This window comes from Fundulus heteroclitus, unplaced genomic scaffold (genome assembly GCF_011125445.2).
Source record: "Fundulus heteroclitus isolate FHET01 unplaced genomic scaffold, MU-UCD_Fhet_4.1 scaffold_38, whole genome shotgun sequence".
NCBI classification, from domain to species: domain Eukaryota; kingdom Metazoa; phylum Chordata; class Actinopteri; order Cyprinodontiformes; family Fundulidae; genus Fundulus; species Fundulus heteroclitus.
In genome coordinates, this window is record NW_023396792.1 from 1,580 (window position 1) to 13,975 (window position 12,396).

Below are 12,396 nucleotides of genomic sequence, written 5' to 3' on the forward strand. Positions count from 1 at the left end.
CATAAACTCATTTTACTCCGACCCATGACTCCTGATATTATATATCATACTCTGGTATAAAACATCTAGAAACCAAGGGATGAACCCCCCGCTATGTGTTTATAATGAGCAGAGTATTCCCATCTCAGTGGAAGAAAAATAGGTTTGCCGCACTGAAACTCAAGCAGGTGTCAGTCACCCTATAGTTCTGCACAAGATGAATAAGATGTTTGGATCTAATTTCACCTGAAATATGTCGAGCTTTTTTTCCACTCCGATAGCTATAATTGAAAATTAAGAGAAAAGAGTTTGTTTTAATTGTATTTAATAATTTAAGTTTTAAAGTTGAAAACGAACATCATGATGACAAACTATGTTCTTTACACAAATGAAGCAAAAAATAATGTATTCAAGCACTTTGGGTTTTTTTGCATTTTAAAAACACGTGTTACACTGTAACAAAACATGACCTGCTGTAATCAGGTTATAGATCAGCTTCTTAATACTGTTAAAAAAAAAAAAAAAAAAAAAAACAGGCAAATTAATGAAAATGTATTATTATGGTATTAATGTAATTTCTGAAAAATGTGAACCTCAATACGAAAACATATCTTTTATTTTCCAGGGACTCCAAACAGACTTATGAACAATAACGATGAAATTGAATTTATTACAGAAGACTGATGATTGCGTTGGTTTATGCTGAGGACATGGCTACCACACGTGCTGCAGAGCCCTGGGAGGCGAGAGAGCGCTAAGATTTTCCCTCTGCTTGCCTGTGATCGGCTCCAACAGCCTCAGAGACACAGCTGAAACCTTGATCTCTGCAAACACACAAAAACAGATCATTAGCACATTAGCATTAATAGTTAGATAATAGTTATTCTAAACCTGATTATATGTTTAACAGCTCCAGTTACTCTAGAATAGCTACAACTATCGAGGCGGCAAATATTAACCACAGAATAGAAAGGAAATGTTTCACACATGCTGTCTTTGTCAATAAAAGTTTAATGCATCACTTTATTTCTACGTAAACTTGCCTCTCCTTGTTGAATGGTTTCTTTTTTAAGCTGCTGTCAAACTGATGGCATCAGAACTCTGTATTTCGTTTCAATATAAAAGCTCCTTTACATCAGGAAAACATTGCAGTTACTTGCACCTTATTGTTGGCTTCTTGTTTAAATGATTATTTTAGAAATCACCATGTTTTTATTCACTGTTCTTTTAATGTGTACCATGTTTTCAATGCATATCCGTGTCCTTTTACCTTCCTGTGAAGCTTTCTGAGTTACCCTGTGTATGAATGGAGCTAAACAAATGGATTTGCAAAGCCTTGAGACACAGAGAGATAAACGTCTTGTTTTAAAACGGGAACACAATGATTGCTATTAATTCATGCCCTGAGTTGCAAAACTATGTTGATTCAGTCAAACTCCCTCAAATACTGGTAATGCTGTCTAATTTATCTATGGATGCCTCCTCTGTTTGGTAACCTTCTCTAATTATTTGGACTGTCTTTCTTGTAACTTCCTGATAAAACTACTGCTCCACATTTAATGTCACCACTGCTTGCTGTTCTATCAAATGCACTGCAAAAAAGGATCTAAAAATAAGCAAAATGTTCTTAAACAGTGTTTTTGTCCTTGATCTGAGAAGGTAAATATGATCATTTGCCAATGGAATGAGTATTTTGACCCCTAAATTAAGATAATTAGACATCCTGCACTTGAAATAAGATGATGGAGATGAATTGTTCCTATTTTAAGTGCACAAATCTGATTCTATTGGCAGATCATCTTATTTACCTGCTGAAAACAAGGACAGATACACTAATTTTAAGAAAATTTTACTTGTTTTTAGTTCCGTTTTTGCATAAAATTTCATAAATTAAAAATATTAATGCAAACCAGATCTCATGGCCTTTTCCTGTTTGCTACTTTGTAATAATCTCCTTGCATGTTTACACTCACTTTAGAAGTTGTTCCAGCTCTCGCTTTATCTTCGTCACCACGGGCGGACCCTGATAGGTCAGAGCCGTATAGAGCTGGACCAGCGAGGCGCCAGCCCGGATCTTATCCATCGCATCCTGTCCGCTGGCCACGCCGCCAATCCCAACGATCGGCACTTTACCTAAAACCAATCAAAACTGTCCTTCAGGTGGGCGTTCTTTACTCTAAAGGGGAATGCAAATAGAGGAAAAGATGCCGACGGCAACCTTTGGTTAGGTTGTACATTTCTCTGACGGTCTTAGTGGACAGGTCTTTGAGGGGCTGGCCGCTCAGCCCACCAGTCTCAGACTTGTGCGGGTCTTGAAGCGCCTCCGGCCTGGACACAGTGGTGTTAGACACCATCAAACCATCCACTCCAAGCTGCAAACACAGAGCCCACAGAGAAACACAGACAGGGAGTGAGGGCCTGTCTCCCAGAGCAGCACTGCTGCAAAAAACAAGCATTAAACTCTGCACTGAGAAGATTCGGAGCACTTTTAACCATAAACCCTAATCGCAGCATTAAACTAAATGCTCCATCATTATTTAGTGAAAACAGGTTTTTAGTTGAAGGCCTAATCTTTGCAAAATCTTTAAAAACAAACTCTCAATTAAACCTTACAATGTCACCTGAAGATCTTTTGTTTTTCATGTCTATTTAATCAAGAGTTGCTCTAAATCAGTTTGGATCACACTCAGTAGTTGCAAAAAAATCTCTTCCTATTTGGCTTCACATACATTCAGTAAAGCTACAGCTCTATTGGTCTGCAGCATACAGGTTTAATCACACTGTCAAGAGGGAAAGACATCAGCAATGGAGTTAGAGAAGCAATGGCTCGCCACGATAGCCATGTTTCCATCATGGGAATATATGCGAATTAGGCATGTTTCCATCCACTGGTTTGGCATGAATTAACCAGGCTGCACAAAGCGTGATTTCGTCAGAAGTTGACATTACGCATGGCAGTAATAAACAGGAAGTAGAGGTTGCAAACTAGCCTGGAGAAAAATGGAAAGATGTTCTCAGGAATTTGTTGCTATCGGGTAAGTTGCAGTTCTGTCAGATCCAGCAGTACTGGCGATGTTACTTTCTGTCTGGAGACAGAGAAAGAAATGCAATTCTATGCGCCTTATGGGTATATCCAGGACGACGGCGACAGCAGAAACAGCTGATCAGTCATGTTTGGCAAATATACGCTACGTCAGAATTTATTCAGCAAATGGATTTCCATTTCCCATGTTGCACATTAACTTTTTCGGGAAGGAAAATACTGATGAAGTTATTTGGGATTTTGCCGTTTCAGGTCAACCTTTCCTGATGGAAACATGGCTAATGATGTAAGATAGACAAAGTAGAGTGCTTTCTGTATTGCTTCAAAATACCGCCGCTAAAGGTAGTTGTTTAGACCCTTAAATAACAGCAGGTTTTTCCCCTGAACTGCAAAATAGGGGATTTTTCCAGAATTTTGTTTTATTTTGCATTGTGACTTATAACAATAAATTATACTGAATATTTGTGTCTCCAGGAAACCTTTTCTTTGCTACTGTGAAGAGTCTGAAGAAAAAAGTAGACTTAAAATGAGCACAAAGCAAAGCGAAAATGTTCAGTCAGCTTTGCAAAGGGTGTGTGCAGTTTGCATGGGAACATGAGACTTAGGAGACTGTAACACCTAAGGAACATATGACGTGTTAAACCCCACGTTGCTTATTCTTGAGGGAGAACAGAAATTAAACTTAAGAAACCCCAACATGTTTTATACAACCGAATTGTTAATCAGATCAATCCTCCACAGGCCCATTATTTCCCTTATATGTATTTAACAAGCTCAATAACAAAGCTAAATGCAAACTGAAAACAAAGACATAGCGAAGAATTTCCAAACCTCAGAAACAACATCGGCGATGTCCTGCTTGTCCTGGGCAGAGAGGTCAGGAGCGATCTTTACCAGGACCGGAGGTTTGTGTTCCTCCTGCAGAGCATCCCGCTCCTTTAACACCTGAGCAGACAGGAGGAGATGTGATGAGAAGGAGCTCAAAGCACTTCTCTGAAAGAGCTAAAACCTTGAGAACATAAAGGATTCATTTCTAACTTCCTAGTTTCTAAGCAATTTAGTTTTTTTTTTTCAAAGAGTGGCTCATCACAAGTAAAAAGGAAAAACTTATTGAGCACAAGCTATTTGATTATTTTTTTTAAATTTCATCCAAAATGACCCAAGTGCATTATTACAGAGAGAAAATGCTTATTTGCTATTAAAGATAATTTTCCCCCCTTTATTTTTAAACCAGTACTACTTGAAAAACCAACACGCTTACATTGAGGTTATTGGCCAAAGGGCTTCTAAAGCACATGTTGTCACTGCAGAGCGGCATTCATTAACCCTGCCCTTGATTGTCCTTTAGCTGTAATGAAAACAGCATGTGCACCTCATTTGGGATCTTTACTACAGCTGCACATACAAAGTGAGATCATCTTCACTGAAACACAATCAATTTTGCTTTGCTACGAGGAATCGGAGCTAAATAAAGAAAAAAAAGACGCAGATTGCAGTTGTGTGCTACCGCAACAGGATACAGAGTTCGTCAAGGTAGCAGGACGTAATGACTGCGTGAGCAAATCTGTACTTCTGACGTTATTGATATCGGCCACACTTCAACGTGTCTAAAGGCAGATCGATATTCAATCCTAGGACATGTCTTTTCTGATTTTTGCTGAGAATCCGAAGCACGGTCGATCCCTCCCACATCCAACCTTTCCCAATTTCAAGGTTACTGCTTTTGCAAATGATCAAAACGATATAGAAAATAAGCAGGAAGTTGTGTAGGTATAAAGGCAAAACACAAAATTAATTATCAAGGACCACAGCTTTCCAATAGAGATGTTGGATATTAGGAAAACTTGCAATAATATCAGTGTTTATTATTGCGATGATGATATTGAGATCAAACCACCTTCTGTTTTCTCTGTCATGTCTGCACCACTTCCTTTAGCATCTCAGTGACTGAAATCTAAATCTGGAGTAGCCATACACACATAACTATCGGCACGTTGAGCTTGTGAAAAATAAACCTGTTATTCACAAGCAGAGAATAAATTTGTGACTCTTAAAATGTAATTCCCTTCCAAATTTTGCATCCAATCAAACCTTTGCACTTAAGATTTTGGACAGACTGATCTTGTGATTCAACATTTTGTGCAGCTTTTCTTTCAACTAAACAAGTTTTGGAGAAAGCTCCTTTTTTAAGAGTATCTAACCCTTTTCCTTAAGTCATCTTCTACTTAATAATTCCTGAGTTTTATTTATTTATTTATTTTTTACAGGCCATGAAGGTTTTAATCTGTGACACATCCAGCAAGTCCTACCGTGCATAAAAGCTGGCGGAGTTCAGCCTTCCCCTGGAGATCTCGCAGACCTGGTGTGTTAGGGCTGCTGACGTTGACCACCAGGTAGTCAGCAAGCGGGCCCAGAGCTCTCACCCCCTCCGAGTAATCTGCAGCTGCATCTGGGGAAAGCTTGTTCTTCCCCAGGTTGATGCCCAGGGGAAGGCCGGCTGTAAGCAAGAGAAGCACACAGAGAGGAAGGTCCGGGTAAACACAAGAGCCCAGCTTGGATCATTGTCCGCGTGACTCGGCGGTAATTTCATCAGCGGAGAGGGCGCTGATGTGCGAAATGTGCTGCGAGTAATAAAACGTGAGAAAAGGAGAGGTCAGGAACATTTCAAAGCAGCAAGTTATCAAGAACAGGAAGGTTGAATCTCCCGTAATTCTGTGCTTAACCTCCTCCAAGACAATGCAACAATTAAATCAAACAATTTACCGACACCGGCAATTAATACAATAACCGACTTCATTTTGCCCATGTCAGCATTTTCAGTATTAAGAAAAATGAAAGAAAACGTTGTTTTTATAGGTAAAGGTAGGCTGTGCTCCTGTCCCTTTAAGACGCAGCTACGTCTTTCAGTCTAGCGTTATCGAGGTGACCTGCTTAATATATCGCAATATTGATTTTAGGCCATATTTAGGCCCAGCCCTACTTAGGACACTGAAACGCTCCTTTGCTGTATCCGTGTTCACTCGACACATTTACAGTAACTTACAGAACATGAGACCTACTCACTGTTGCTGTGCTCCTGCTGCGTTTCTGCCCGAGCCTTCAGCCTTGTGTGGACTTCTGCCAAACCGCAGCTGTTAAATCCATACCTGGAAAAAGCACAGAAGACACTAATTACTAATAATTGTTAAAAAAACAAAAAAAAAAAAAACACAATCCATCTTGTTTCTCAAACAACGGAGATAAAAGTCAAGTTTATTACTTTGATACCTTAAGCTACATCTCACTTACAGCCTTAAACTGTGCGCGAGAAGTGGACATTATACGCTTTAAGTTAACAACCCTTAATGAGCTAAAATTTTTAAAGCAAATCACATTAATTTAGATTATTGCACAGAATAATCAGAGGCTTATTAAATCTTTGCACCGCACTCAAAAAGCTAAATAAGTTTAATTAATAGCAGACCAATTATGGCAATTGGAGAAACATAAGCCAACTTTATTTCGATCAGATCATAGCAGGAGCACAGGTAAAATCGATGAAAGGCAGCTCAAACCACAGAATAGTTAGCAGGACTATATTACCCTGCCTATCCAGTATTTTATAGGAGTCGATCAAATGCACTAAAACACGGGTCACCAACCTTTTAGGAGTTGAGAGCTACTTCATTGCTACTGTGTCATACGAAGGGCTACCTGTACTGACCTTTGACCAAGTAGAGTCAGAGCTCACCTTAACTTTATGTAATATAAACATGTCTTACTGCATTTCTCATTTTAAATCTATGTAAGCACAAGTATGCTATTGTTATTTTTTGAACAGGCTTGTGGGCGCCACCTTTGGTCCTAGGGGGCTACCTGGTGCATCATGTCGGCGACCCGTGCGCAGTGGTGTCAAAAGTACACACATTTGTTACTTAAGTAGAAGTATAGATACTGCAGTTTAAAAACACTCTGGTAAAAGTTGAAGTATCAACTTGACCTCTTTACTCAAGTAAAAGTGAAAAAGTATGTGCTCCAAAAACTACTTAAAGTATAAAAGTATAAAGTAACCTTTAAAAAAAATGCCACTTTATGAATTGAAAGCTTAATTTAAACACTGATTAGTTCTACATGTGGCCCAAGACACAACATAATCATTAACCCATTAGTCAAAGACAAAGTCACTCAAGGAGCATATTCTCTCTCAAACTTTATTGGAATTCAATTCCAAACAGAGGTAGTATTCAAGCCTGCAGAACTGCCAGAACATAAATGTGTGAGTTCCATCAAATACCTAAGGTAAACTATACCCTTTGCGTTATATGACTCATCCAATTACACTAGTTTTCACTAGGTGTGGATGGCGCACATTGCGTGAAATAAATATTTATAAATTTAAAACTGAAGCCAAGAGTAACGAGTAACGTTTGTTTTAAAAATGTAAGGAATAGAAAGTACAGATACTTGTGTGAAAATGTAATGAGTAGAAGTAAGAAGTAGGAAGAAAAATAAGTAATGGAGTAAAGTATAGATACCTAAAAAAGTGTACTTAAGTACAGTAACGAAGTATTTGTACTTTGTTACTTGACACCTCTGCCCGTGCGCTAGAAGGACGCACCTTTGTGATCGTACCTGTTAATTACTGCCTGATCCGCAGTGAGCCGAAACACGCGGGGTTTGGGATTCCCCTCCTGAGGCTTCGGAGTGATCGTCCCCACTTCAACAAAACCAAAACCCAGTTTGTACAAGCCGTCAACAGCCTCTCCGTTTTTATCAAAGCCTGCTGCGATCCCAACAGGGTTTTTGAACTTCAGTCCAAGCACATTCACTTCCTGTAGACACACACACACACACACACCAGCGCATGAAACAATGTTTTAACATCAGCCTCCCTGGGAAGAGTCCAGTTTGGAGAGAAGACTTCGATGTGATTTGCTTACCAGGGATGCAGGGTCCTGGTAGCGGTTCAGAGGAACCAGGCCCAGTCCGATCATCTTCACCGACAACACATGTGCTGTTTCTGGGCCCACGAACCTCTGGAGCAGAGGCATCAGCTGGTTGGCATAGAAGCGCTCATCTCCAACCAGGGTGAGGTAGGAGGCAAACAAAAGGCTGCCTGAGCCGATGACCTTCACGGCCTCTTTGAGCTGTTTCTGTTGATGAAAACACACAAAAGCTCAGTTGAACAGCTCGGTTTAAACCGCTTTTAATCAATTAGCGAATATCATCATGTGTATGTGGTAATGAATTAAACTAAGGCAGGCATACAGGGTGATGATGTATGAATTAATAAAGAGAAATGATATCATCATGCCACTCAGATACATCAAAGCAGGGCCAGTATGTTGTGAAGCGTCTGCTCTTAATGTCACCGACCTTTACTTTTAATCTCTGTTTAAAAAAAGAAGTTAGATCAGATTGGGAAAATCGCAGATTTAAAAAGATATTCTGTCTTTAAGAATGGCGGACCCTACACCTCAGCACACTGATACTGTGCTTTTCTCCTTACACATCCTGTGTGTTTTTCCCCCCTTTCATTGTGTGTGGCTCCAGATCCAGACCTCCATGTGTTAATTTGATTTCCACTGATACTTTTTCTGATTTTGTTGTCAGCACATTCAACTATATAAAGAGGAAAGTATTTAATATGAACATTGCATCCATTCAGATCTAGGATGTTATTTTACTGTCCCATTTATTTATTTATTGAGTAGTGTACATTCTGCATTAAAAGCACACTTCACTTTTAAGAGTCCTTCTGGAAGGCAGGGTCGCTTTAATAAGGACAAACTGGACATATGTTTAAGCTCTGCTTGCTCTTTAGTTTTTAATGTGCTTCATGAGAAATAATATAACTAGAAGAATAGACTTCAGCAGGTCGTTCAGGGCAGGTCAAAGATGGCTGATCAAGGAAGCTAACAAAAAGGTACAGAATGAAAAGTTTACTGACATGTATTTCTTTTTCCTCTCAGTAATAGCTGAGGGGTGGCCTCAGTCTTTGCCACTTTGACATGTATTATTGCCCAGCTGTCTCACTAAATCAGAGCTAGGATAAAAGCTGCTAAATAAACCGGTGTAACTTGGGTCAAGAGGCAGAACTAAGCCACTGTTTACAGCTCAGCTGCTAATTTAAGAGCAATTAAACGGAGCCAGCAAACGGAAACCCGGTGTTTAGCTCAGAAACATCCAATCCAAAATGAAAAAGAAAAACGTTTTTTGCTACAGTATTGTGTAACTTTACCTTCAATCGTCCCGCCATGGACGGAGCTGTGTCAGTGCGTCAAAGGACGCCACATTTCCTGCATGTGTTACACAAACCCTCGCGCTTCCTCCGCAACTTCTCGCGAGACTTACATCACAAGCATAAAGTCTTCATCCACCCAAGTTACTGAGGTTTCCTATAAGAAAAGGGAGGTTTACTTAAATATTTAAAGTAAAAAAACAACAACTTTTATTTATGAGAGTTGTCAATGGGATACACATCGCACTGTTGTACAATATAATACACATATAATACAATTTTAAATGAAGTTAAGAAAATATTATTGGCTTTGAGTCACCTTGAGTGACATCAAGTGAATCCTTCACTTTGCATCTTGTTTGAGTGGCTGCACTGATTTTCCTAAAGTATTTAGAACATATGCAGAGTTGTTTTCTGGAGGAAGTTCTCTCATTTTCATATGAAAGACTGAAGGCACTTGGCTCAGAAGAGGGTTACAGCCACGGTGCCAGCAGCACAACATTAAACATGTTATTCCACGCGTTTATATTGTGGTTCTCATTTGGAAGCCTGTCTTTAGCCAAAAAGTGTGAGACGTGCCCAGGGAGCAACCTGACATCGACGTGCGAGTTGGTATGGGAAAATGTCTGCTTGGAGTTTGTGGAGGAGCCGAAAACTTGGTACCAAGCGAGGAGCATCTGTGAGGAGAGAGGAGGGAAGCTGCTGAATGAGCTGGACAGCCCGATCCAAATGTTCCTGAGCAACATTACCAGAGGGAAAAACCCCAGCAGCTTCACCTGGTGGGTGGAAAAAGGGGCCAAAGATCATCAAAGGGATCCCTCCCCAAGTGAGTAAAACTATTTTTAATTCTCTGTGGTTTATTGTAACAGTAAAAGTGGCAAACAAAATGCCTCTTTACATCCCTTACATAGTGTGGCCTTCACACATAGAGTTGTGAAAATAGTCTCTTCAGTTGGGTGACATGTTGCTGGTGAATTCTTTTAGGGAAGAAAAAGTGTAAATCAGACTTATGGTCAAATTAAAATTAATTCTGATATATAACGTATCAGTAATATGGTCCTTACCAGGTTGTAAAATCATTTAGATCTTATCTCGAGCATAAAGAAATTCCAGTCTCTGTAGTGTCATTATTCATCAACAACAATAAAGCCAAATGGACAAAGTTTGTAACAAGAAACATGCCCAGTGGACCCACAAAATATGTAAAACCTTAGATGTTTACTGTTTATTAGGGCCATAACAACGAAATCATGGATCCAGTAGTAGAGGTGGCTGTTTTCTTTTTTGGATAACGCAAGTCAGGGTTTGAGTTAAATTTTTGTCATCAAGGCTCCAACATCTTGATTTAAATATTCTTAAATACATTTTCCCTGTCAGGGATAGATGTCCGTACAACAGCATTTCTTGCTTGATGAAAAAGAAACAAGAAATATAACACTGAACAAAACATAACAGGGCATTTATTATCTTCTCTCATTGTTCATCTAAACTACACGTAAATGTGTTTGAAAAGTGAAAAGAAAAAGATGATCAGATTAGGATTACATAAATATAAAATATAAAGGTGCCTGAAAAATCCTTAGGGCTAAGCACAAAAAGTCCAGTTTCCCTTGTTTAACTTATTTGTAAACATCACAAGGATAACAACTTGCTACAGTGAAACAGCTAAAAGAAAGACACCATGGCATGTTGGAAGGATGGATTTGCACAAAACAACACAATTAAGATTATTTGCACCTGGCATTATTCATGTGAAAAGACTGAGAAGCAGCTTACAGAGGTTTTAAATGTGTGCTATTACCAAGCACTACAGTCTAAAAAACCTCGAGACCTCTACAAACATCTAAAGAAATATTTAACTGATCACTTCTGCTTTCAGTGTGGATTTTCATTTTTCATACAGGTTGCTGTTTGTCATTTAAGCCCTTTAACATTTAATCAATTTGCAGTTTTATTCAGTTCAACCCGCTAAGTTACCCAGTACCCTGCTCGGAGATGTTTTGCAGATGCTTTAAAAATAATTGGCTCCTGTACATACCTTAATGTAAGGAAATATAGCTCTGTGACCTCAGTAAATAATATCTACTGATGTGACGCACCATCCAAACCTATTCTGGTTTGATCAGGAGTGTCTCATATTTCATTCTTTGACTTTGGAAAGAGCCTTGAGATGATATTTCACGAATTGGCGCTATATAAATAAAATTGAAATTGAAATTGCATTCTAGTCAACTAGCAGAAACATGGATCAGACGCACAGTCAACTAACAACTAAACCCTGAGTAATCCTGTTGTGCAATGATACTGTGCATGGCAATTAAATAGTTTGTTTAGAAAATAGAAGTAGCTTAAGATAGGATGGCATTGCAATGCTACAAAATACGTGTGGTATGAACTAGAAAGGCGACAAATTGACCCTCGGCCTCAAATTCTTTGGTAACGCACATTTAAAATGAATGTTGACCGAGGTGCTTCAGAGCTTAAATTGTTGTTTTTTTATCTGGAGACAGTGTCTTTGGGGTTGTTCAGTAAAATGTCCCGAAAGCCAAACTTGATGCAAAATCTTTGTGCATGTGTGTTTTTGATTTAATCCCACAGCCACAAACATGCAGTTAAACCCACATTAATCCATACATCTGTCAGATTTAGATTTAAAGGTTCTTTCATCCAAGTAGTTTGTTTCTGACGAGAAAGGAGACAGGCGTCTATCCAATATAATGAAAAAAAAATGTAAAAGGAGTGGCATTTAAAAACAAATCTCGATCTGTTTTTATAAAGATTTTATTTTAAAAATGGCATGCCACAATTTATTCATGCGTTTCTCAACCATTAGTTGAAGAATCTTGGTTGCTGATGTAAACAATCTAAACCCTTCTTATAAGAGCTTTGAATGTTTCCTCTTTATTTTGATGACATATCTTTGGTGATGAGCTCAACGTTTGTGGAGTTGGAAGGCCTCCTATGCATCGTCCTAATCGTCAAATCCCTCCATAGCTTCTCAACCAGATTCACGTAGCCTACTTCAAAAAATGTATATTACTTTCAGTCAGAAGAAACACGGCAAATAATTTCTTTAAGCTTAAATCTACCAGAAGCATAATGTTGTACTAAACTGCAGTATGCTGCCCTCTACCTCCTTAACAAAAGTAGGTTA

The 12,396-nt window shown here is 38.9% G+C and overlaps 1 protein-coding gene across 1 annotated transcript; it reads right to left on the reverse strand.

Moving 5' to 3' along the window:
* Positions 1-572: 572 nt before the first annotated feature.
* On the reverse strand, positions 573-9,363 carry dhodh (dihydroorotate dehydrogenase). Its single transcript, XM_012850753.3, has 9 exons — positions 9,243-9,363; positions 7,942-8,154; positions 7,634-7,833; positions 6,086-6,168; positions 5,332-5,519; positions 3,854-3,967; positions 2,198-2,351; positions 1,953-2,112; positions 573-803 (listed from the first exon to the last, which is right to left on the reverse strand). The coding sequence occupies exons 1-9, from the start codon at positions 9,258-9,260 to the stop codon at positions 734-736; spliced, it is 1,200 nt and encodes a 399-aa protein (XP_012706207.2). The 5' UTR covers positions 9,261-9,363; the 3' UTR covers positions 573-733.
* Positions 9,364-12,396: the final 3,033 nt, after the last annotated feature.

Coding starts and splice junctions, on each gene's coding strand:
- dhodh (XM_012850753.3), bottom strand. Junction 3,968..5,331: donor TCCGCCAGCTTTTATGCACG/GTAGGACTTGCT, acceptor CTGTCTGCTCAG/GTGTTAAAGGAGCGGGATGC. Junction 2,352..3,853: donor TCGCCGATGTTGTTTCTGAG/GTTTGGAAATTC, acceptor CTGTGTTTGCAG/CTTGGAGTGGATGGTTTGAT.